General features: G+C 45.5%; 1 protein-coding gene across 1 annotated transcript in view; it reads right to left on the reverse strand.

The window, feature by feature from the left end:
* CTSC (cathepsin C) overlaps window positions 1-23,175 on the reverse strand; it is a 35,299-nt gene extending 12,124 nt beyond the window's left edge. Inside the window, exons 1-3 of the mRNA XM_077808032.1 lie at window positions 22,875-23,175; window positions 19,096-19,241; window positions 546-712 (exon numbers count right to left, since the gene is read on the reverse strand). Of these exons, the coding sequence (XP_077664158.1) occupies window positions 546-712; window positions 19,096-19,241; window positions 22,875-23,040 (479 nt within the window). The 5' untranslated portion in view covers window positions 23,041-23,175. The remainder of the gene's footprint in view (window positions 1-545; window positions 713-19,095; window positions 19,242-22,874) is intronic.
* Between the last annotated feature and the right edge of the window lie 3,036 nt (window positions 23,176-26,211).

Raw genomic sequence — 26,211 nt, forward strand, 5'->3', positions numbered from 1 at the left:
CAAATCTCAATCCAAAGCTTAACTAAGACCACCTCTCCTCCCATTTGGATTTATGACTGAATAATATCCAGCGACCACAGTAATTTCTTATGTTGAAAAGTAAGGATATTCACCATTTAGCTGTTAGTAGCTGAAATGAATGGCTGGCATCGGACAACACTTAAACTGGAATAATTGTAGACATCCTTATTGCTACGGATTCTGCACGTTTCATCCAGGAAGCTTACAAACATCTCCAGATCTTTTTTAAACAGATTAAATGTAGCTTTCCATTTTGACTGTGATTGAAGTCGAGCTTAAAGACAGCATGCCGTATCTGAAGAAAATGGAAACCCTGTCCACTAAACTGCCCCATCACCAATACTTGCTTCCCCCAGGCCTAAGGAATTTAGTTTCATTTGGACCACAAACTTCCTGTGATACTATAGCTTTGTATCTTGCCCCGGAGCCAGTCCACACATTTAAGTCTGGAACTTAAAGCACAACTGCTGATGTCACCGTATTTCAAAATAAAAAGTCATCCTCCATTCACTGTGTGCACTCACCTTTCCCTTGGTTTCTGATGAGGGAGCTGGTTCACATGAATGCTGGAGGGAGAGGGCGAAACTTTGTGTCCGATAAAACATGCCCAGTTATGGCCTAGCACGTCATGCACCCATCCTGGCAAGGTCTCATGGCAGTAACTGGTTACGTTTTGTCCTTCCTTCTTGTACTGTAAACCAAACAAACTCTGTTAGACACATGTATAGCCACATCAAGACTCCTGCGTTTAAGGGGTGACACCTGTAATTTGCTACTAAGCCACTCTCCACAGAACGAGTACAGCTATGTATCAGTTTTATTCTGGAAAAATCTTACATAATAATGCATCTGGAGGACATGCACACTGTAGTCTCAGTGCATGTGGGGCAATGCATTCGGGACATCTGAGAACACAGACCTAGGAGGAATGCCAGCCAGCCACCGGACACAGTCCTGTCCACACAATAAAGTTAAAATTATGAACTTGTTATAGGAAGACAATCAGGTTCTAGCTTGGCTTCTGGCAAGGGCGAAACCACAGCCGGTTGCCATAGTTACCAACCAAGTCCTAATCAGGTACAAACTGGGTTAAAATCAGTAGTTTAGGCAGGGCATTAAAATCCTCTGCACTTATGGCCCTCAGATACTGTGGCAATACGGTCAATGAAAGAACCGTGACAAAACACACACTCTTGGTGTGACGCACTGCCTTACTGAGAGGCTGCTCTTTCAAGGTCTGAAGGCGGCACGCCAAGAGAACAGACAGCATCTCCTTACAGTCCTTCAGACAGCACTACGCCTCCTAGTTTTCCCATTTCAGAGAGCTGGACCAGGAAGCAAGTTTCCCTCTAGTTTGTGAGTTGTGTCAACTGTATGTAAGGAAACAGGTTCACCTTGACAAGTTAAACAAAAATTTATTCTAGGCGCAGTGAATGTTGATTCAAAGAAGGCAACTTCAAAGAACAGAGTGATGTGTTACTGAAATCCATTTGCATATAAATGCTGTATTGATTGTAAATACAAATACTATTTCCAGTGCATTAAAACTTCAATGCTTCCCTATTGCTCATCTTATCTCTGAAAGCCAACACTCATTCAATGTTACACCCTCTGGAATTTTACCAGCTAAAAGTGGGGGTAAAGACTAAGTTATCTAATGAGATCAATCTCTCCATCCAGCTTTACAGTAAAGCTTTGATATCTTACTTTCTGGATTAACAGGGCTTTGAAAGCAGAATACTTAGGGAATGTCTTCACTAGCAACGTTAAAGTGCTGCCATGACAGCGCTTTAAAGGCTGCGTAGTCACGGCACCAGCGTTGGGAGAGAGCTCTCCCAGCTCTATAAAAAACCCACCTCCATGAGGGAAACAGCTTGCAGCTCCCAGCGCTGGTGCACTGTCTAAACTGGCACTTTACAGCACTGAAACTTGCAGCGCTCGGGGTGTGTGTGTGTGTTTTTTCACACCCCTGAGCAAGAAAGTTGCAGCGCTGTAAAGTGCCAATGTAGACAAGCCTTTACAAGAGGGAGTGTCAAAGGAGTGGTGGTGCTGAGATTCTGTTTAAGACCAAGTGACACGAGAGTGTCTGGGGAACCACTGCAACTACGTTGTCACCTGACTTGTAGCTCCTTCTTGCAGTGTAGAATAAATGGTTAACAGCGCCTCCGGGTCATTCCATAGCCCTGCTCAGCCCAAGGACACTATCAGAATATGGTCAAGTCCCACTGATACCAAATATTGGGACACTGTGTCAACACGCTAAAGTACATCGTGTCATATAGCCACTGCTGTCTACAGGCCCTCTAGCCCAGAAAGGTAGTGGCTGTGGTTTGGAGAACCAGCCCCTCAGGGATAACCCAGACAATGCAGCTAATAAAGAGAGTAGGAGGTAGGGGTGTTTGTCGGGGCTCTGCAGGGAACCCATGGTAAAATAATTAAGTCTACCACATTCCAAGAGAAGTTCAGAGAGTTTTAATCTTCCAATAGTTTTACAATGTCGGAAGTTCACTCCTGTTATCAGTTTAAGAGCTGCGATGGGATCACTTCTACATTCAGAAGACAAGCATGTCTCCTCCCAATGGGGGCACCAAAAAACAGTGTTATTAGCAGGGCTGGCTTTAGGGGTGGGTGACCTGGGCAACCGCCTAGGGCACTCTGTGCGCAGTGCTGTGGTACCTGCCCTGTGTTCTCCCTGGCTTCCCCAACTGATTGGTAGCCGGAGCTGCCGCAGGGCACTTCTCCTCAGCAGTGGCGCATGGAGCAGGTCCTCAAAGAATCAATCCTGATGCACTTGCATGAGAGGAAAGTGATCAGGAACAGCCAGCATGGATTCACCAAGGGAAGGTCATGCCTGACTAATCTAATTGCCTTTTATCATGAGATTACTGGTTCTGTGGATGAAGGGAAAGCAGTGGATGTATTGTTTCTTGACTTTAGCAAAGCTTTTGACACGGTCTCCCACAGTATTCTTGTCAGCAAGTTAAGGAAGTATGGGCTGGATGAATGCACTATAAGGTGGGTAGAAAGCTGGCTAGATTGTCGGGCTCAACGGGTAGTGATCAATGGCTCCATGTCTAGTTGGCAGCCGGTATCAAGTGGAGTGCCCCAAGGGTCAGTCCTGGGGCCGGTTTTGTTCAATATCTTCATAAATGATCTGGAGGATGGTGTGGATTGCACTCTCAGCAAATTTGCGGATGATACTAAACTGGGAGGAGTGGTAGATACGCTGGAGGGGAGGGATAGGATACAGAAGGACCTAGACAAATTGGAGGATTGGGCCAAAAGAAATCTGATGAGGTTCAATAAGGATAAGTGCAGGGTCCTGCACTTAGGATGGAAGAATCCAATGCACCGCTACAGACTAGGGACCGAATGGCTAGGCAGCAGTTCTGCGGAAAAGGACCTAGGGGTTACAGTGGACGAGAAGCTGGATATGAGTCAGCAGTGTGCCCTTGTTGCCAAGAAGGCCAATGGCATTTTGGGTTGTATAAGTAGGGGCATAGCAAGCAGATCGAGGGACGTGATCATTCCCCTCTATTCGACATTGGTGAGGCCTCATCTGGAGTACTGTGTCCAGTTTTGGGCCCCACACTACAAGAAAGATGTGGATAAATTGGAGAGAGTCCAGCGAAGGGCAACAAAAATGATTAGGGGTCTAGAACACATGACTTATGAGGAGAGGCTGAGGGAGCTGGGATTGTTTAGCCTGCAGAAGAGAAGAATGAGGGGGGATTTGATCGCTGCTTTCAGCTACCTGAAAGGGGTTCCAAAGAGGATGGCTCTAGACTGTTCTCAATGGTAGCAGATGACAGAACGAGGAGTAATGGTCTCAAGTTGCAGTGGGGGAGGTTTAGATTGGATATTAGGAAAAACTTTTTCACTAAGAGGGTGGTGAAACACTGGAATGCGTTACCTAGGGAGGTGGTAGAATCTCCTTCCTTAGAGGTTTTTAAGGTCAGGCTTGACAAAGCCCTGGCTGGGATGATTTAACTGGGAATTGGTCCTGCTTCGAGCAGGGGGTTGGACTAGATGACCTTCAGGGGTCCCTTCCAACCCTGATATTCTATGATTCTATGGAGCTGGCCAGCACAGCGAAGAGGACCTGGGGCGTCCCCCAGTCCAGCTCTGGGAGCGCTGACTTGGGGGGCAGAGAAGTACAAACTGGCCTCTTGTGCAAGACACCATGCAGGGATTCACTATAGTCTGAGCTTTAGCCCCCTCCCCAGCCTTGCCGCCTGCGGGCTTTACCACAACTAGCCTAGATGGGTTTCTCGGCTGGCGTTGAGGCTTCTGCACCCCCCTCATGGGCCACTGCTTGTGGCAGGCACCTTTGGGGGTGATGGCTTGGCACCGTGCTCCGAGCTTGCTGCCAGCATGGGGCTGGCTGGCAGCTGGGAGACACGTGAAATAATCATGGGCGGGGGCGGGGTCATCCCCTTCTCCCGTGTCAGGGTAGGGGGTTCCCAGCTTTGCATCAGGGGGTTGGGGACAGGCTGCAAGGAGCATGTCCACATGCGGCCAGCTCCGTCCCCCAACCCAGCCGTGCTGTTTCCAGAGGTGACCCCCTGCTGCAGCACCCTCCTCCCTGCTTGGCTGCTGGGGCGGGGCGGGGCGGGGCGGGAGGTGCAGTTACTGCCTGGTGGGAGCAGAGTCCCCTTTGCTGCACCCAGTGAGCCGTGCAGACTGGGAGAGGAGAGGGAAATGTGCTAACGTGTTCCAGTGTATGCTTCCCCCCGGGATACCCCCCATTTCCTTCTCTTCTCCTTCAGAGCTGCTCTGGGGATCCCCACTGAGGAGGCCAGCCCTGGCTCTGTCTCCCCCCAGGAAGCTGGCACGAGGGAGGCCTGGCTGAGGAAGCCAACCACTGATCTCCCTTCCCTTGCAGCAGTTGTGTATGGGGGGGCTGTCTGTTTGGGGGAGGGGACACCTGAGGATCACACCTCACACACAACACACTCTGCTGGCTGGCCAAGCCATACAAGTGTGTGAGATAGGTGAGGCCCTCTACCCCCTCCGCCTTGGGGGAAGAGAGACGTTACCTCCTCCTTCTCCTCCTCCTCTCCATATCCTTTACAGCAAAGGAAAGCCACAGCCTAGCCTCTGCGTGCTCCAGTTTATCTGAAGCTATGGGGTGGGGAGGAGCCATAACCCTCTCAGCCGGTAGCAACCCCACACAGCAGCATATGGGGGTCTGGGGAAGTGGGGTGAGTTCAGCCAGTAAATGGAAGGAGACTTCCCGCTAACCTGGGGTGTGGGAGAGGTTTGGTTTTCAGCAGCGGTTCTCAAACTTCGTTGCACTGTGACCCCCTTCTGACAACAAAAAATAATACATGACCCCAGGAGGGGGAACGAAGCCTGAGCACCGCCCCCCCCGCTTGGGGGGGCCCAAAGTCCAAGCCTCACTGTCCCAGGTCGGGTGGCCAAAGCTGAAGCCCAAGGGCTTCAGCCCCGGGCAGGGGGCCTGTAACCTGAGCCCTGCTGCCCAGGGCTCAAGCCCTTGGGTTTCGGCTTTGGCTCCAGGTGGTGGGGCTTGAGCTTCAGTTTAACGCCAGCCCTGGCGACCCCATTAAAACGGGGTCACAACCCACTTTGGGGTCCCCTGGTTTTGAGACCCCTGGTTTAGAGAAAGCATGGGGAGGGGGTACTCCTTAGCTAAATCAGGAGCAGAAGCAGCTGCTGCTGTTTCCTGGGGAACCTGCTATTGGAAGGAGGCTGTAGGGAGTTCCCAGGGCAGAGGAGTAGGAAAGCAACAGCAGGGCCAGTCTTAGGGGTGAGCGCTGTGGTCAGGAGGGCAGCCTGGTACAGGAGACAAGGAGCAGGGCAGGCCTGGGGTGCGAGGCTGCAGAAGGCAACTCGGGCAATGGGGGGGAGGGTGGAGCCCAGGGAGACACTGGGGCAGCGTTCCCTCTAATTTTTTACACCCATGTATGGAATGAATTTTGTTACGTGCACCAATATGATGCATCAGCTTCATATTGATGCACATAATAAAATTTATGTGGTGGGGGTGGGCCGAGGGCTTTGGCGTGTGGGAGGGGGTTCAGGGATGGGGCAGAGGGTTGGGGTGTGGCAAGGATGAGGGCTCTGGCTAGGGGTGCGGGTTTTAATGCGGGTGGGACTTTGCATTTGTTCTATAGTCTGGAGGGATTCTCAAAAAAACAGTGCTGATAAAGCCCAGACATTCTGTATCAGAAGCAGAAAGTTATTAACTTTACATTAATAAACATTCACTGTGAGTGGACTGTACTTGGCTCTCCATAATAGCCTGAATATGCTGTTCCTGAGGAGCATTGACCTTGAATCTTAACAATCCATACCCACCTGCTTGCCACCCTCCTTCTGACAAGCCAGACACAGGCTCACAGCATTTGTCTTGTGTTCAAAACAGGACAGTGGCAACACTGGCTGAAGACAAGCCCCAAGCTACCCCACTCACTATTTATTTATGTGATCTAACAGTATACATCTAGGCCCAACAGGAACTGCATTTTAATAATCTAAAACTGCCTCCCTGACTTCTTTTGGTGAAAAAACTTCAGGCTTTCTTTATAAATCATGAAGAAACATAAAAGAGGTCACAAGCCCAATTTTATTCCCTTTGCTGCAGGTCCCTCCATCTTCTGGAACTGACTAGTTTCTACGTGGATCTTTTAGTGGTTTCATTGTTTTTAAGCAAATTAAAACTCAGCCTTTAGAAAGGAAAATCATTGACAGATTTTATTCAGATGAATAGAACACCTTGGTGTATAACAGCACTATAAATAGGATATTACAATAGGTGAATGTGAAATTACCAAGTGACTCATATCCTTCTAATAAGCAGCCTTAGGCATTTTATCCTCTTTCCTTGCCTCATAACATTTTCAGTAAATTTGAACACTCAACACCGAAATTTCATGAACTTAAGCAAAAACTACAGATCAAATTAAAAATAAACCCCATGTCTTAAACCCACAGAACTAGGGCTTTAAAACCTTCCCTTTTTAATGAGCATTGTAGGCCCGTGCTGCACTGGTATCGCAGAATATACCCTCAAGCAGGCTTATTCTAAGCGCATGCAATTCAGAACCTGAACAACATAGTCGTTCACAGAACTGAAGATCCATGTTCACTTCAGCTGTTTGACATGGTTGCTAAAAATGGGTGTGTTTTTAACACTTGGTAACTAATATGTTAAAAAACTTAGTGTAGACAAGGCAAGTTGTAGTTTTAACACATATTAGCTGGTCAAAGTAAACCTTAGTACATGTTAAGAATCTTTTGCCTTCTTAGGCTATGTCTACACTATGACAAAGGGTGGGGTTTTAGTATGTTAGCTAACATAAGATCCTAGTGTAGACAAGGCAAGCTGTAATTTTAACACTTTCTAGGGTTTATCTTGACCTAGGGTGACCATATTTCCCTGGTCATACCTGGTAAAATTACTCGTATTCAAGCCAGTTCAACAGCAATCAATCCGAACTATGCAGTACAAATGTTCAAATTAACATCAAGTTGACTGGGCCCGTTAAAAACAATACTGCGTAGTTGGATTCTTTTTATTTACCTTCTTATCTTTAAGGGTTTAGGGTTCACACGGGGAAGGGTGACACACACACCTAGCCCCCAGATACACAGGGAGATATGCGACACACACACTCACTCCCTTACACTCACACAGCAGGGGTGACCGACCCCCTGGACGGACCCGCTTCTCCTGGTACCTGGCACCACATCCCAAGGCAACACGTGGGGCAGCACATAAGGTCACATGCCCTTCCCCCCCCTCCTCAATTTCTGCCAAGGTTCACACCAGAATGTGGCCAGCAGCAGTCTTTCAGCACTGTGGAGGAGGGAAGGGATGGGAGCTGCTTCCAGCCGCGGGGTGGGGAGGATGACCTGGCCCGTGTCTTTGCAGAGCTCATCTCTTCTCTTCGCGCCCCCCACCCAGCTGGAAGAAGCTTGTCCCTTCGGGTCTGCACAGTGTAGAAAGGCAGCTAACATCTCCAGGCTGCTGCTGGCCACTGACGTAAACTAGCCGCCTCCAGATGCATTGTGCATCAGGGCCCAGGGAACCTGACTGCACGGACTTCAGCAGAGCGGGCCAGAGAGCTGTCTCAGCAGGGGAGGGTGCAACCCACCCCACTCCAGAGCTTAGCTGAGGGGTGGAGAGGCTTCCCTGTGCCAGCACTATGCGGAGCTTTGGAACATGCAGGGCTTTGCTCCTCCTGGCCAGTGCCCCGGTCCAGAGGCTTTGAGCTTTCCCAGGGCACCGGCCCAGCCAGAGGCAGTGGGGGAAGGAGAGCTGAGCACTCCGCCTAGGGGCTGGCTCTCCGCACAGCACTGGGAGTGGGATGTGCCCCACCGGGGGGGATAAGGACGAGCAGAAGGGCAAGGGGCGGGGGGGGGGGCAAAGCAGGGAGAGGACAGCGAGAGCGGGAGCGCATAAAGGGCCGATAGGTGGACAGCAGAAGCAACATGTAACCGACCACCGCCTGGTGCCTGCCCGCACTCATCAGCCACCACAGCTTGCAGCATGCAGCCAGCGCAGGCAGGAAACAGGATGTGGGAGCAAGATCCTGCTGGCCGAGAGCTGGCATGCAGTGGGGGCTGCGGTGATGGAGCAGCAGGGGGAGCCGCCAGCCCCACATCTTCATCCTGCCACCAGCCTTGCACACTCACCCACATTGTTGGCCACTGGACCCCCTGCCCCGCCCCACCACCACCACTGGTGAGCGGGTGGCTGGTGAGCCGGAATCCAGCCAGCAGCAGGACCCGCCAGTACTGATTGCGGGGGGAGACAGAAAATATGGGAAATTGCCCATTTTTAAGAAAAAGTCGGGACACCAGCAGGAGGGCTTAAATACAGGACTGTCCCTTTAAAAATGGGAGGTCTGGTCACCCTACCTTGACCAGCTAGTATGTATTAAGACTACAGCTTGCCTTGTCTACACTAGGATCTTCTGTTAGCCGCTGTTCAAACCCACATTTATCATAAAATGTAGACACAGCCTAAGAACCAAAGAGATTTTTAATCAGACTATTAGTTAACTTTTGTAACCTCCAATGTGTAATTATCATTTTGGAGACAGGAAACTTTTGTTAAAGTTTCAGCATCTCTGCCCCTTCAATTAAGGCAAGAGCTATACATCCTCAGATATATACAACCAATCCAACAAAGCATGAGAAGATAAGTTTACAGTCCTCATATCTCAGATATGAAGCAACAAAAAATGTCTTTTAAAAACCCCTTTCAGGCATACTTTATACATACTACAGGAGTCCAAAAGAGACCAATTTATTAAAATCCTTAGGTCATCTTTAAGACATGAGTAGCCTTGCTTACAAGTTGTGTGAGAAAATAGTGTGGCATTTTACTGAGATAACTAAGGCCAGAATAAACTTTTGCAAACTGGAAGTGAAATTTACAGAGAAAACTGCTGTCAATTAATACCTCAGATGTAGAAGTGGGTTGCCAACTTCTTTACGTTTATTTTTAAGACTTCTTTTTCCAGCAGAAAAACTACATCCCCAAGAATGTATGTAATGCTCTCCCTTATTGCTCAGCCCTGGATTTTTTCAAAACAACTGCTGCTAGAGAACAGTGAATTAAGGTGAGAAGAGACTGCGAAGCACTGTTCACTAGAGGACATAACATCAAACAGATAATGCAGATCTTTACTCTTGGGGGCATTCTGCACCAAAAAATTAAAAATTCTGCGCACAATATTTTAAAATTCTGCATATTTTATTTGTCAAAATAACACTACATAATAAACACCAGTTTCAATTATTTTGGTAATTTATTTCAGAATACCTGGCAGCAAATATGTCTGTAACAATACAGACACACAAAAATTTCCCCAAGAGTAGAGAGTTAAAGAAACCCCTATGACAACCCAGTTCCTATTTTTCCTGCCCCCTTCCCCCACACAGAGCCCAGCTGGGGGGCCAGACACCCACAACCCCTCCCTCCCTCCCCCCCCGCAGCCCAGCAGCAGCCCCACCCCAGCCAATACACCCAAACCCCCTTCCCCCCAGAGCCCACAGGGGACCCCGGGCCCAGATACCAGCATCCTCCCTCAGACCCCAGCTGCAGGGCCCCCCTTGCCCAGATACCAACACCCCTCCCTTCCACCCAAGAACCCACCCCCTTCCGCCCCAGAGTGCAGCTGCAGGGCCCCAGCCCCCTTATCCAGATACCCACACTCCCTCCCTCCCCAGAGCCCAGGGATCCAGAGGGAGAAACAGCCTGACGCTCGGTCCCATGCTTGCATGGAGTTTCCTGCGCACCCACTGCCTCCTTCCCTCAGGCCATACTGAGAACCGCAGCTGCCAGGAACCCTCTAGCAGTCTAGCTCAGTGATTCTCAAACTTTAGCAACCTGAGGACCCCCATTTTGTTTTAAAACTTTTCACAGATCCCCAAGCCTCCCACTCAGCCCCAGACCCCACCCCACCTCTTCCCAACCCTGCTCCACACCTGCCCCACCTTTCTGCCCCCTCTCCGCGCCTCCTGCACGCCACTGAACAGCTGTTCCCTGGCTTGCAGGAGGTGCTGGGAGGGAGGAGGAGTTGAGGGAGGGAGCGGGAGAAGTTGATCAGCAGGGCCCACAGACCCTCTGGAGTACCCTTGCAAACCCCAGTTTGGGAAACTCTGCTCTAGCTCCCTCTCAGCAGTGTCTTCTATGGCCCCTAATGGCAGCTAGCAGTACTGCACCCATTTCTGTGAGGGAAAGGAAATTTTGAACGCACCATGTTAATTTCTGCAAAATTCTGGCGCAGAATTCCCATAGGAGTATCTCTTTGCTACCTAATCTGATTTAAGAGCACAAATTCACAGATTTTAAAGCCAAAAAGGAGCCATCTGAACATCTAGTCTGCCCTCCTGCATACACAGGTAGAATTTTACCCAATAGCTCCTGGTATGGAGGAAATATTCTTCCCTACTATGTAAATGAACATTAACTAGACAAACAACCAGTGGCTGAACTACGTCTGCCTTTAAAAAGGCAACCAGTCTTCATTTAAAAAGACTCCAAGTGATGGAGAATTTACTGCATCCCATGGTACTCTGTTCCAGTGCTTAATTATCCTCACTGTTAAGAACTCAAAACTTATTTTCTGTTTGAATTCTACTAACTTCATAGACTTTAGGCGAGAAGGAACCAATAAGGAACCAACTGACCTCCTGTATAATGCAGGGCACAGATATTCACCAAGTGATTCCAGCACTGAGCCCCTAACTTCAGGTGCCGTGAAGGCACATCTTGATTTAAAGACTTCTAGCCACTGGATAGTGTTATACCCTTGCTAGATTAAAGTACTCTTTTAATGTCAAATTTTCTCCCTGTGTAGGTAATTCTAGATTATATAATGACAGTTGTTCCTGTTGAGGTTCTTATATTTCCCATTATGAAGCATATTTTTCAGTCTTACAGAGCTTCTCTGAAACCTTTTCTAAGTTTTCAACATCCTTTTTAAAGTGTGGAGACTAGAACTGAACACAGTATGCCAGCAGTGAGCATACAAATACCTAAAGAGAGGTAATACTGTCTTCCTACTCCTGCTCCATATTCCTTTATTTAAATATCCAAGGATCATGTTAGTTCTTTTGCCTCCATCACACAAACATTTAAAAGTTTTAGGAATATGGTTCAGAGCGCAGCATGGAATAGCTACGTTAAAGCCTAACGTCTTTAACAAAGCCTAACATCTTGAACAATTTTTTTCCTATTTGCTCCTTTTCTCCTGTGAAATATATAGTGAGATGCTTAAGATTTTAGTGAGAAAGACCTATTTCATAATTCCAATCAGACTCCAGGGCACACTAATGGGCAATGCATACCTAAACGTTGACAGAATGAGATGCTACCCAGAGCAGTATACCATACTACCTAATATTGGATTCACTATCTATACAAATGTAAACCACTGGACAGGAAATGCATTTTTGCACTGGCATCAGGAGAGCAGACCAGACAGCTATTCTGCAACAGAAGAAGGTTTACACTTGAATGTATTTCTATTTCACACATTAAGGCTAAGCAAACAGCAGGTGCATGTTATTAAATCACACTCAGAAGTGTGAAAATTATTAATTTCGATTCACTAACAGGATTAAAAGATGATCCACAAATCTAATGGTCCAAACCAAGGTGCATTCAAATTTCAAACCTACCAAGAACATACCTTATTTCTTTGGCAGATCCTGAAGTCTAGGCCGACAACCAGCTATTACTTGCTGCAAATACCCAGCATGCACTATGTTGGTGATGTCTTACACTGCTGACCCATGCTTTATCCTTACACTGGTTCCAGCAAGTTCCTGTTTTGTTGGCATCAGGTGAGGCCACTTTGCAGCCACTTAGCAACTAGGCACTTTAGCCATCATTTTGTGCTCCAGAATCAAAACTCTCATTTAATAAATTAAAGGTGACTGGGATTTTTTAAAAACAAATTGGGCTTGTGACATTTTTTTAAAACACGTTTGATATATAAAGGTGGCCTGAACCCCACTTTTAAATTTAAAAAATCATATCAGGAATGTCAAACTTCAGTCTTCCCTGGTTTTGCTGGAGAACTTGTTGGAGGACGGCAGGCCTCAGAGGTTGTATATTAGCTCACACCTTAATTAAGGAGGCAGAGATGTTGAGTCTTTAGCAGACTTCCTGCCCCCAAAATGTACGTTAGTCACGAAGGTTAAATAGGTGTTACCACAAACTAACATAAAAGATTGAAACACTGACTAAATTCTTCCCCTCGTGCTCAACTTTCACACTCTAAGCTCTTGTGATATCACTGTTTTCTAACTCTCCAGTCATCACGTGCTAGGCTCTAAAGATATGAATTTCTAATGTGAGAAACAAGCACTGAAAATTCACTTTGTAAAAACTGTTCGGGTCTTAGTAAGGAAGGTCACAAACTCATTTTTTCCCCTTTGTAACTCACCTTTAAGAGCCTTTCTTTATGGTTGCAAACATCAACTTTTTAAATGTAAGTCAAGTGTCTTTGATACTGAGGTCTGTCTGAATCTACAAATTGACAAACAGCTCTAAGAAATGGGAACTGCTCACATTCATATCAATGGGATGTTGACTAATGTAATGATTTCAACATGATGTAACTATTTCACTGCTGATCAAAGCAGATGGGCAATCATATTAAGATATGTGAGTGATGCCTATTTTGGCATCATGAGAGAGCTGATGCTTGGGAGAATAACACTTATTTTATCCCACAGATCTCACCCTACTGTTTTAATATTGTAATGTTTGCAATTGTTTATTACACAGGATAACGGATAAACTTTAGAAGAGACCCTGTATTACAGAATCCAGTTCCACTGGGACCTGTGGTAGGTTTGATATAGTGCACGCTGGATTTCAACATGTAGCAGACAGCAATCTTGTGTGGGCCTAGATTTCAGGACCTGTAGAAAAAACAAGATACATTCTTAAAAAGTTACATGACTCTCTTAATAGTGGGCACCTAGAAAATTAATTAAAAGTTCCATTTTAAGAGGCTTAATCTTATTAGTCACCTTTAGAAGGGACAGCATAGCTACCTGCCTTATCTTTACAGTGGTTGCAGGCCAGGATGAACTTCTTTGTGTGATAGGTGTGAAAGCCCAAGGGCTTGTCTTCTCATTCAGGGCTACAGTGGTGCAACTGCACTGCTGTAGCGCTTTAGTGAAGGTGCTACTACACTGATGGGAGAGCTTCTCCCATTGGCGCAGTTAATCCACCTTCCCGAGAGGTGGTAGATAAGTCAATGGGAGAAGCTCTCCTGTCAATGTAGTGCTGTCTACACAGGGGGTTAGGTCGGTATAACTACGTTGGTCATAGGGTGTGGATTTTTCACACCCCTGAGCAAAATTAGTTAAGTCCATTTAGGTCTGAAGTGTATACCTGGCTCAAATTAAATGCTTCTCCTTCTTTGGGACATCAGTAGGTTGCTATTTATGTAGCACACTGCAAGTGCACTGAATGTCTTAAGAGACCACAGTTACAAGATCCTCCCTTTTTCATATGTTGCAATAAACATTCACCATAAAAACTACGACTTGTGACAAACGGGAGCTCTGGAAAATGCAGTAGGACTCTGCATTTTTAATGGTTCCAAGGCTAAGGAGGTTGGGAGGAGGGGAAGAGTAAGATTCTAAAGTTGGGCCCACACAAAAAGCTATCAGCAAGCCCTCCTTTACTAGGTAATATTTACACAGACTACTGACAGCTAAAAAAATATATGGATAAGCTCACCCAGTCCATTCCTTTGGTGTGACAACTCATTTCCCCACAGTGCCCAGGCGTAAGAACAAGTGACTTGTAAAATCAGTGAGATCCTAAGAAAATTTTACAGTGGGTGACTGGTAAGTAGGTTGCAAAAACAAAGGAAAATATATATATATATATACACACACACACACACACATATATATATAAAATCAATAGCAGACATGTATTAAGATCAGACTTCTCATATATGTATCCTTAATGCAAAATACCCTGTCATAACCATTGTACACGTACACAAGCTCACAACACCCCTACTAGTACTGAGTTATATAAATATTATGCCCAGTTTACAGAAAAAGAGCAAGAGCTAAAGGTTAAGTGACTTACCCCAGTACAAATGGCAGTTAGTAGCAGTTTGCTCTGTGTACACTAGAAAAGGAGTACTTGTGGCACCTTAGAGACTAACCAATTTATTTAAGCATAAGCTTTTGTGAGCTACAGCTCACTTCATTGGAATGCATACTGTGGAAAATACAGAAGATGTTTGTTTTTATACAAATAAATCATGAAAAAATGGGTGTTTATCACTACAAAAGGTTTTCTCTCCCCCCACCCCACTCCCCTGCTGGTAATAGCTTATGTAAAGTGATCACTCTCCTTATCATGTGTATTTGTGTGTATAAAAACAAACATCTTCTGTATTTTCCACAGTATGCATCCGATGAAGTGAGCTGTAGCTCACGAAAGCTTATGCTCAAATAAATTGGTTAGTCTCTAAGGTGCCACAAGTCCTCCTTTTCTTTTTGCGAATACAGACTAACACGGCTGTTACTCTGAAACCTGTGTACACTAGGGGGAACACAGGAATTGCCATTCTGGATCATAACCCAGTCCATCTAGTCCAGTATCCTGTCTCTGACAGTGGCCGGTACTAGATGCTTCAGAGGAAGGTTTAAGAACCCTGCTGTAGGTAGATGTCTGATAATCTCTCCCTCCCCACCCCACCCGCCCAGGTCTGACACACATGGTTGAAATCAGGGTAAATCTGCTGTGTAAAAAAGGCCTCGGTAGTGGGACCAATCCTCGGCTCAATCCTGTACTTCTAGCAAGGTTACAGTTTAGCTTGTCAAAGGAACACTAAAAACAAACTCATTTGACTTTGCTGCACCCTTAAACGAGCTAACAAAGAGATGGCCATGGAACAGTGGTGAGGCAGCCTTCATGTTGGTGTACTGCTCTTCTGATACTCAACTCTGAAATTTCTTCAAGAGGAACAGTGGCAAACTTAAATTCAGGGGTGAGGAAACATGACCAACTTCACACTTTAGAGTTATGTCTGCTGCATGATATGTGAAATAGTAACATTATATATATCTATATTATATATAGATATAAAAAGCAGTGGGAGCCCAATTAGCTACCTAGTGATGGGTGAATCAGCACTTAGTTGACCCAAAGAGAAAGTTTCTTTTATTCTAAAAAAATCTAACATCCTATGTACATTGTAAAATAAAAGTGTCCAGGTCCCTCTTTACAGACATGATGATAGCACTGTGAAAAGATAGTTAAGATTCTGTTTTGTGCCAGCTACAATTTCAAGACCAAAGTGTGATCTAGCAATATCATGGGGCTGCTATAATTAGATCTGCTGATATAGTGAATTTTACAACATGAGTAAGAACATAAGGGACAATTAAACCTAATTTTGGTTTCAAGACTAGTTTTGCGGGGCATTTAATTTGTAATCCCACTCCTTTATCATGGGCTGTTAGTAAACTCAAGGCTCAATGTACGTTTTATTTGAGCTTCTGCTTCTAGTTTAGTTAACTCTTCTACTCAAGTTTCCCTCTGCAGCGGTTCCATGTGTAAACCACTAATAATCCTGCAAAGAACAAGAGAAATGAAAGGGAAGAACTCAGAGGAAGAATGATCTTGTAATGCTAGAGAATAATTTCTGCCCTGCCAATGAGCTGTGAGGTTCCGAAGTTAAGGTGAAGTGCATTCTGATAGTCTACCCTAGTCGTCTACCAAGCATTCACTTGTATTAACTAACTAAAGTAAAAGGTTTTCAAATAGTAGAGAGATATTTAGAAATAAGTTTTTGCCAGGAAAATTGGCTCCTTGCACTGAGATTTCTAATATTTACCCTTGCTCTTCGAGATAAACCCAGCAAGACAGAGGCTATGTCTACACTACACAGCCTTTAGCGACATGGCTGAGTTGCCACAGCCGTGCCGCTAAAAGTCGTGCAGTGTAGCCGCTGTTTGTTGGCTCTCCTGACAACAAAAAACTTCTACCCCCAACGAAAGGCATTTGCATTGTCAGCAGGAGAACGCTCTTTGAAAGAACGGAGACTTTAACCCAGGTATGGCCTGCTGAAGGAATCTGAAACATTAATCGTCAATGGTGGTGTAATAGCCTACCTATTCAATAAGCACCTTTTATGTCTCCAACTACTAACAGCATCCGCAAAACCAGGAATGGATCAAACTGCCATGCAATAGCGAGTCTCAGATATTTTTCCTCTGAATCTCAAAGAGCCTCATTCTTCCTTGTTCATGCATTTATTTGAGGAATAGTCAGAATACTCATTAGGTAGCAGTTACCACCACATTTCAAGGCACTGAACCAGCTTTCAGAAACATATAAGAATAGGTCAGACCAGTGTTTTTATCAGTCTGACTTCCATGGCCCTTTGACTCAGTTAGTGCTCTCCAAATGAACTTTGATTTCACATGAGCCAAGTTTAATCTCTTGTGAATGCTACTGGAGCAGCACTGTTACCTAGCAACTCTTGCACCAGGGGAGCCTTTCTGTGGAAATGCAGCTTGTTTACATTTCTTTCAGAATTCACTTGCTGTTTCTACAGTTTATCAAGATGTAACTTGATAACTGACATTTGTCTCAACAGCTCACTTTATTGGCTCTTGAAGCAACTCTTCACATTTAATGTGAAAGACATCAGCCTAAGGATCCCACTGTCTGTGTCGGTCTAGTATTTCCCCTAAGTGTGTCTGTCAAGGAAAGTAACATTATTATGTTCAATTCTGACAGATGGAATTAATAGTTCAGTCCTAGGTGCGTGAAAGAAAACAAGCCAGTATATTGGGCTCCATTACCTTAGTAATGGCAACAATTCATAATTCACGGTGAGATATGCAGCGCCTCAAGGTAATTAAAGCTTATTTAGGGATTTACCTTTACATAGTCCCAGGTGAACTGCAATGCAAAGCAAACATAACTAGATCTCATTCTTTCCTACTTTATAATCTTTAAAATTTCATAGATTTCAAGGCCAGACAGAACCATTATGATAGTCTAATCTGACGACCTGCATATTACAGGCCAGAGAACCTCACCCAATAATACCTGCCTCAAGACCATAAATTCTGGTTAAGCTATAGCATATCTTTTTGAAAAACGATAGCCAGTCTTGATTTAAAGAGGTCAAGTAATGGAGAATCCACATTAGCTCATCAGAGCTTTACTTCCCTCACTGTTAGACTTGCCTAATGAAGCAGCATGAGGCTGTCCCCCAAGCTGCCCCTCTCTCTTCACCCCTAGCTGTGGTCCTTCCACCCTGCTTGGGGTGAGGGGCTGGAGAGAGGGGAGGGGTGAAGCTGCAGCTCAGTTTACAGTCTTATGTGACATTAATCACACCTAATAAGGACTTGTCCAGATGGCGAAATTAACCAGAATAGCTATTCTGGAATATCTTTTTTTTCTGATTTTGCTTAACCCACTTTAGAAGCAGATTAAGATAAATCAGAAAAAGGAACTTTTTATTCTGGAATAAGAATATCCATATGGGGGATGGGGTGGGGGGGGGAAAGCAATTCCAGAATAGCTACTGCACTTTATATTGACACCCTGCCTTTATTCTGGAATAATTTCCCTATGCAGACAAACCCTAAAGTGCCTTCCAAGGCCCTCTCTCAGAAGGAGGGCTATTTTTAATGTGTAGAGACTATTTAAAAAAAAAAAAAAAAGAGAGAGCAAGAGAGCGAGATTTGAGGAAATCTTTTATTCACTATAAAGCAGCGTTTCCCAAACTTGGGACGTGGCCAGCGGGAGCCGCGATCGGCCGAACTTGCAGACGCGGCAGGTAAACAAACTGGCCCGGCCCGCTGAACAAGCGGTGTCCCAAGTCTGGGAAACCCTGCTATAAAGAATCAAAGAAACAAAGGGACTGTTTTGGATCCCAATTACTTTTAGCTGATTAATTTATAGTTAAATACAGAGTATTTTGGTCTAAATACAACAAAATGGCCACTAAGTTATTTAAAATCAAGAGATGAACAAATTTCAGGTCCTGAACAGTACCAAAGACATCAGCCCAGTTGATGTTGGTTTCCCCATTCAGTTAGGAAAGTAACCACACCCAAATTTGTCATTTTGGACAAGATCAAACCAGTCCCTCAGGAAAGTATTTTCCCTATGAAAGACTGTCAATTCTTTTCATCAGAAAAGAGGCAGGACAAAAGACCGTCCATAATATAGCTGGCTCAGCAAGAATGGCTGGATCAGCAATCCACACCCTACACTGGTGAATAGTTTGAGGGGTTTTTTTAATGTAAAGATACTTAGAAGTCCTTATCAGTAGATCTCAAGGGAGGTCAGTACCGTTACTCCCCTTTTAAAGAGGGGGGATAGGATGCACAGTTAGGTGAAGTAAATTGCTCAAGCTCAACCAGCAGTCCAGTGGCAGATTCAAGAGTGGAACTCAGGCCTCTTGGACTCCCAGTGCTGTATTCTAGCCACTAGGCAACAAGGCTATGAAGAGAAATCAGAGTACGGACAGTTTTTTGTTTTTTTTTTTTGGGGTGGGGGGGGGAAATGTAACAAAAATTAAAACTTACCTTAAAAAAGGCAAACCATTTGTAATCATTTATTACAACTTCGAAGCCTTGATTGTAAATTATGGTGAAGAAGCCAAAATTGCCCAGATCATCTTGAGCCACAGCCACCTTCTGAAGAGTCACAACTACCTTTTTTTCCACAGGTCCTGCAGAGATGAGACAGGTTTTACACGGATGGGTTAAACCAGAAAGTTACTACGCCACTTCCGCCGTTACACGACCAGACTTGAAAATAAAGTACTAGCATTAGGGCTGCCGTGACACGCAGAAAGCACTACTCCGGCAGACAAACTTTTATCAGGCTCAGTTTTTTGCTTGATGTATTTTTCCTGTTGGTGCACTTGACTTCTTCTTTCAGAGCTTTATGGTTTTTATATATATCTGGGTTTGGCACGTGAGAAGTACTGAGCACCTGTTGCAGGAATAGATTTATTTTCCTGAAGTGGAATCTATTACACAAGCTTTCTTAACTCTGGATATTAATAGCAGTGAAATGATTGGCCCCATCACAGCAAAGCTGGAAGTGGCTTCTTGATACACATCTGTTGCTAAGTATTATCAGTACTCTGCCATTCAGTGCCATGCAGCCTAGAACAGACATTGCATGGCAGTTCCAACAGGGGCCCCCTTCCTCTCCTCAGAATCCCCAAATAAATTGGTTAGTCTCTAAGGTGCCACAGGTACTCCTTTTCTTTTTGCGAATACAGACTAACACGGCTGCTACTCTGAATCCTCCAAGCTTGCTTCCCACAACTAAATTCTCAACTCTGGGTAAGAGAAGCAGCAGAGCACCAGGCAGACTGAAAAGAAAAGACGGCCAACCCAGAAAAATATGAAAGAGAAAATGCTCTCTCCTCAGGGCAGTTCTCTCCCACCTCCCTTCCCGGTAGGTCTGTTTCAATTCCTCTTGATCCGATCAGCCTAACTGTGACTGTAAACGCCTTCAGTCAAAGAACCTGTCTTTTTGGCTATGAAGTGCCAAGTGGAGCAATAGAGCTACATTACACCACCCATCCACACCCAGGGAGTGGGGAGAGAAGTGAAGTGTCCAAGAAGTCTGCCATTAAGATGGAGGCAGATGAGTGAAAGGCAGAGAATGGATGGTGGAGTGAGAGGAAGCAGAGAATGGAATTTAGGGCAGGGAAATGCCAAATAAAACTACCACCAGGGCAATATGAGAAAGAGGCCCAATTTTAGATTACTTATGTGCATTCCTCATACTGGGCTAGGGGAGAAAGCAGCTGTTGGACAGTTTCACCAATGGCACTCGATTAAATTCACATCCACATAGGACATTTAAAATATTTTTGAAACCATTTTTAAATATGGGGCGGCAATCAGATTTGCATATAGCCATGTTCCAAACCACTGTAATTGTTTTAAAAGAAAAGGTCTCTGGCCCCGATCCACTGCAACGACTGACTTTTAGATGCTTAAAAGTCACAGAAACACACTGTGATCCCCGAAGTCTGAGTTAGGCACCTAGGTTCCCCAAACAATGCATGGGGAGAAACAGGTGACTTAGAATGTGATCCACAAATCCTAGCAAGCTGGGCAGGGAGCTGCCTAAACTAGCCAGTGGAAGATGCCGATGACAGCAGTGTGTCTAAGACCAACTCTTTCAGAGAGAGGCACCTAAGCCCCAGCTGCAGGAGGTGCCTATCTCTGGTCTGGAACCAGAAGACGACAGTTATTCCACTGTGTAACTTGTCTGAATAGGACCAATCCAGTAAGTGCACTCAGAGGCTGTATAACCCCACACAAAACATTTAGGCCAGTGGCTAAAGTACTCACCTGGGATGTGGGAGACCCCCATTACAAGTCCCTCCTCTGCCAGATGAGAAGGGATTTGAACAGAGATCGGCTACCTCACAGGTAGCGGGGCAGGACAAGAGGTTCAAACTACAGCAGAGCAGATTTAGATTAAATCTCACGAAGAACTTCACAAAAAGAAAAGGAGTACTTGTGGCACCTTAGAGACTAACCAATTTATTTGAGCATGAGCTTTCGTGAGCTACAGCTCTGATGAAGTGAGCTGTAGCTCACGAAAGCTCATGCTCAAATAAATTGGTTAGTCTCTAAGGTGCCACAAGTACTCCTTTTCTTTTTGCGAATACAGACTAACACGGCTGTTACTCTAAAACCAGGAAAAACTTCCTAACTGTAAGAACAGTAGGACAATGGAACAGATCGCCTAGGCAGGTTGTGGAAGCTTCTTCACTGGAGATTTTCAAAAAGAGGCTGGATAGCCATCCGTCTTGGATGGTTTAGACCCAACAAATCCTGCACCTTGGCAGGGGTTAGCCTAGATGACCCTTGGGGTTCCTTCTAACCCTATGGTTCTATGATTCTAAGGCAGCTCCCTGCTCTGTGGATCACTCTGTGGTTTAGGAGACAGGGCATATTTACACCACTTTGAGATTGGGTGTGATTCCTCGATTGAGGAGATATACTCATGCTAACAATAAAGCAGAGCTGTGGCAGCACAAGAGGGGGGCGGAGCCAGCAGAATCTGTGATGGGCCCTAGCTGGGGTGGTTAGCCCCTCCCACTGCTTGCACTATAGCAGCTACACTCCATTTTTAGTGCACTAGCTTGAGGAGAGCTAGCATGTGTATCTCCTCGAGCTGGGAATCAGTCGCACACTCAGCTCGAAGCGAGTGCATGCCCAGAGGCAGGGTCAGGCACACCTTACTGCAAAAATGTAGGTGCCAAGCGAATTTAGGCACCTACGGGGTTAAGCTGCAGTCTAGCAGGAGTTTTGTAGATCACAGTGGCTTCTAAAAATGGGAATTAGATGCCTAGATCTGGGGGTTAGAGACTTTAAGTACCTTTATGAATCCAGGCCCCTGCCCCTATTAGAAAAGGCATCCAAGACTAACTACAACCATTTTTTAAACACAAAAGTAGCGAAGTCTTGTTCCTGGCATAAGCAAGGTCAAAAAGCCAAGTAAAATGAAATCAGATGTAACTTTCCTTTTTAAAAGGAAGGTACAAGCCTTAAAAACATAAATTACTCAAATGTGTAGGCTTGGTTTACTTGTAACCAATGTGCCCTTTAGCATCCCATGGTGAGCGGGAAGGGAAATACCATTGTTGGTCACTATTCCCATCCTAACCTCCGGAACTTGTCATAACATATTGCTGCTTAGTAACAGAATAAAAATGCCTATATTTGTAAGAGAAAAGTTCTGAAACAGTTTTTACAGCTCACATTGAGTTCCCTACAGAATTGTTGGGGCTAACACCCAATTTCTCATTCTACTTCCTCTTTTGATATCTGAATTGATACATCAGAGTGGGAATTTCCTAAGACAGGCCAGCTAAACGTTAACCAGAAAGTAATTTAAAGAGAAGAAACAAATACACAAGTTTCTACGAACTCGGGTCCAAGGGCCACGTAATCCAGACAATCTTTTTACAAAAATATCCCGTGTGGTTTTACAGTCACCCACTAAATGAATTAGGCGGCAGATTTTGGGGGGGCTGGGGTGGAGAGAAAGGATCTGTTCAAACAGGAGTGGATCAGACATACCCCATGGTTTTTAAAAACCAGGGGAACAGAATGTGTTTTACCAACACTCTTAAGGGGGCCAAGGGGGCTTTTTTGTTCGTTTTTAAAAGGACTTTAACTAAAGCGTGTTTGTCTGAGATTGTCACAAGCTGATTATCGTGCTGGCCAGAGGGGGGAAAAAGCAAAAAGAGAAAACCAGGTGGAGAAAGAAAATGGGGGGGGGGAGGGGGAAGAGCGAGAGAGAGAAATGCCCCCCCAGCACTTACCCATCTCGGAGCAGTTAATGTGTCGGTTCTGGCCCCCCTTCCCCACCCGGAAGACCCAAGTGCCCTCCAGGTCCGCAAAGCTGCAGTTGGCCGGGGTGTCGGCCAGCGACTCCCGGAGCTGGCAGAGCAGGAGGACGGGGAAAAGGCACCATGCCAAGCGCCCCATGCCTGCGAGCGGCGGCGCCACACAGCCCCGCTGCTGGGGGAGCCGAGTCACCGGAGGGGCGCTGAACCGGGCGGCGGAGACAGCCCAGCAAGGGCGGCAGCAGCGGCCTCCCTCTCCCAGCTCTGCGCGCTACCAGGTTGGGGCCGGCGGGGATGAAGGGCCAGACCCGCCCCGGAGGCATCACGTGGAGAAGGGGAAGGTGGCCTCCTCCCCTGCCCTGCCCGGCAGCGGGCCTACCGGCTGCAGCAAGCCGGATGCAGCAGCAGCAAACCCAGCTGCTCGTGGGGTGGCAGGTCTGTTATCCCGGGCTAGCCGCGCACCGTCCCCCAGCATCATTCATGATCTTCCCCGGGGCTTCAGACAACGCAGAGACCTGGCTGGAGCAAATCCGCCCCCCACTGAACAACCTGTGGGCTGGCGCTTTAAAAAAAATCATCCCCCCCCCCAAAAAACAAACAAACAACAAACAAACGCTGGCCATCCAAAAACTTTCCATTTTTGACAAAATCCTCATTTAAGTACAACAACAATCTTTAGTCAAAACATTTTCAGCCAGCTGTGTTAGAAATACCCCCCCCCATTATAGAGATGGGGCAAAACCAGTGTTGCCAGTTCCTCCCTCTTCCAACTCCCACTGAATTTGGGGGTGGGGGGTTGGGGGAGGTTCATATGAAATAGAAGCCAGATCCAAACTGTTTCTGGTTGTAGTGAATTGGTTCCTAGATCAGAACCACCGCTGCTTCTGATTTGGCAACTCTCCATTGACCAGTTTTTACAGAATCAAAATCAAACCAGCTTGATTTGTCTGTTGCAGAGATAGAGCAAACTCCCAACCCTTTTGTGTGTTGACTCTCCCACCACTGAATTTGTGGGATTCAAATTAAAGAGAATCTGCCTAGTTTTGCAAACCCCAGGCTTACAAAGAAGGAAGTGCAAAACCAAACCACAGAACCCCTCCAGCTCATCAGCTGATAAACTAACTGTCCAGCCTGACTTACACATTCAGAGAAATCCTGGCATGTTTTGAACTTCTTGTTCTCCCTCATATTTTAATACAGCTTCTTCAAACGTAAAACGTTGTGTCCCTTTTTCCCAGCTGCCTTTCTCTTCTGCTCAGAGGGCACAGTAATTACATGACAGCTAGGGCTTGTCTACACTAGTGCTCCCACCATTTCCCCATAATTATTAATCAGGCTAAGTAATGCCTAGGGACCTGCTGACAAGAGGGTCCTGTTGTGCTGGCACTGTATAACACAGAGTAGCAGACTGTCCCTATTCTGCAGCGCTTACATTCTAAGTAGACAAAACACATATAATTTTTACAGACAGTAGCAAATATCCAAGTTCGAATTTTCAAACGAACATGTATTAGCTAAATAGCCTGTCGGAATACTCAAATTTGCAGCCTTAGGGGTGTCTTCACGTACAGCAAGACAAGGAAGAACTTTAGTGAAGATGCTACTTCACTGACGAGAGAAGAGGTAGCCGTGTTAATGGGAGAAGCTTTCCCATCGACACGGCGCTATCTACACAGAAGGTTAGGTCATGACACTATGTCGCTCAAGGCCATGGATTTTTCACACCCCTGAATGAAGTGGTTGTATCAATATAGGGCTGTAGTGTAGACCTGGCTTCAGTGGCTTACAAGGTCCTTTCAAATGAGTAGACTGCCGGAATATGACAGGTATATCAGTAACCATGGATAAGCACATGAAGAGATTGTTCCTGATAAGAACATCAACTGTGAAATGGTTAACTGTGTGAGCATTTACATGCAAACCCATGGAATGAAGGAGTTCACATTTCTCTTAATGGCTGTTGTTTCATTGTGTCTGCAGATTCCAAATGTGCATAGCTTTCCATTCTGAAGGTTATGTCTACAAAAAGAGAAACTAGACAATTTATGCAAGAGTGAATGGATTCTGGGGAGGAGCAGCAGGGAATAAGATATATAGAAATAACCTATGCTAGTGGAAAGAAAAGGAGTACTTGTGGCACCTTAGAGACTAACAAATTTATTTGAGCATAAGCTTTCGTGAGCTACAGCTCACTTCATCGGATGCATGCCGTGGAAAATACAGTGGGGAGATTTATATACACAGAGAACATGAAACAATGGGTGTTACCATACACACTGTAACTAGAGTGATCAGGTAAGGTGAGCTATTACCAGCAGGAGAGCTAGGGAGGGACGGGGGGGAGGGGGAACCTTTTGTAGTGATAATCAAGGTGGGCCATTTCCAGCAGTTGACAAGAAGTCTGAGGAACGTTAAGGGGGGGAGCGGAAGGAGGGGAATAAACATGGTGAAATAGTTTTACTTTACTGTATATAATGTCTTCTGCAGTTTCCACAGGATGCATCCGATGAAGTGAGCTGTAGCTCACGAAAGCTTATGCTCAAATAAATTGGTTAGTCTCTAAGGTGCCACAAGTACTCCTTTTCTTTTTGCGAATACTGACTAACACGGCTGTTACTCTGAAACCTGTCAAATAAATATGTTAGTCTCTAAGGTGCCACAAGTCCTCCTTTTCTTTTTGCGGATACAGACTAACACGGCTGCTACTCTGAAACCTGTGCTAGTGGAGTTTGCAGAAATTTAAGCAATGAAGTGTTGACACTGAAATTAATGCATCACTTTGACTAAAGGTGTATTTTTAAACTGTTTAAGTTAAACCAGTGGAAACCCCGGTGTAGACACTTATTTTGGTTTAAAAGTGGTTTATAGCAGTTGTCATAAATATAAAGGGAAGGGTAAACCCCTTTGAAATCCCTCCTGGCCAGGGGAAAGCTCCTCTCACCTGTAAAGGGCTAAGAAGCTAAAGGTAACCTCGCTGGCACCTGACCAAAATGACCAATGAGGAGACAAGATACTTTCAAAAGCTGGGAGGAGGGAGAGAAACAAAGGGTCTGTGTCAATCTGTATGCTGGGTCTTGGCAAGGGATAGACCAGGAATGGAGTCTTAGAACTTTTAGTAAGTAATCTAGCTAGGTATGTGTTAGATTATGATTTCTTTAAATGGCTGAGAAAAGAATTGTGCTGAATAGAATAACTATTTCTGTCTGTGTATCTTTTTTGTAACTTAAGGTTTTGCCTAGAGGGGTTCTCTATGTTTTTTTATCTAATTACCCTGTAAGATATCTACCATCCTGATTTTACAGGGGGGATTTCT

The sequence above is a fragment of the Eretmochelys imbricata genome, chromosome 1 (assembly GCF_965152235.1).
Source record: "Eretmochelys imbricata isolate rEreImb1 chromosome 1, rEreImb1.hap1, whole genome shotgun sequence".
In the NCBI taxonomy this organism is placed as follows: Eukaryota; Metazoa; Chordata; order Testudines; family Cheloniidae; genus Eretmochelys; species Eretmochelys imbricata.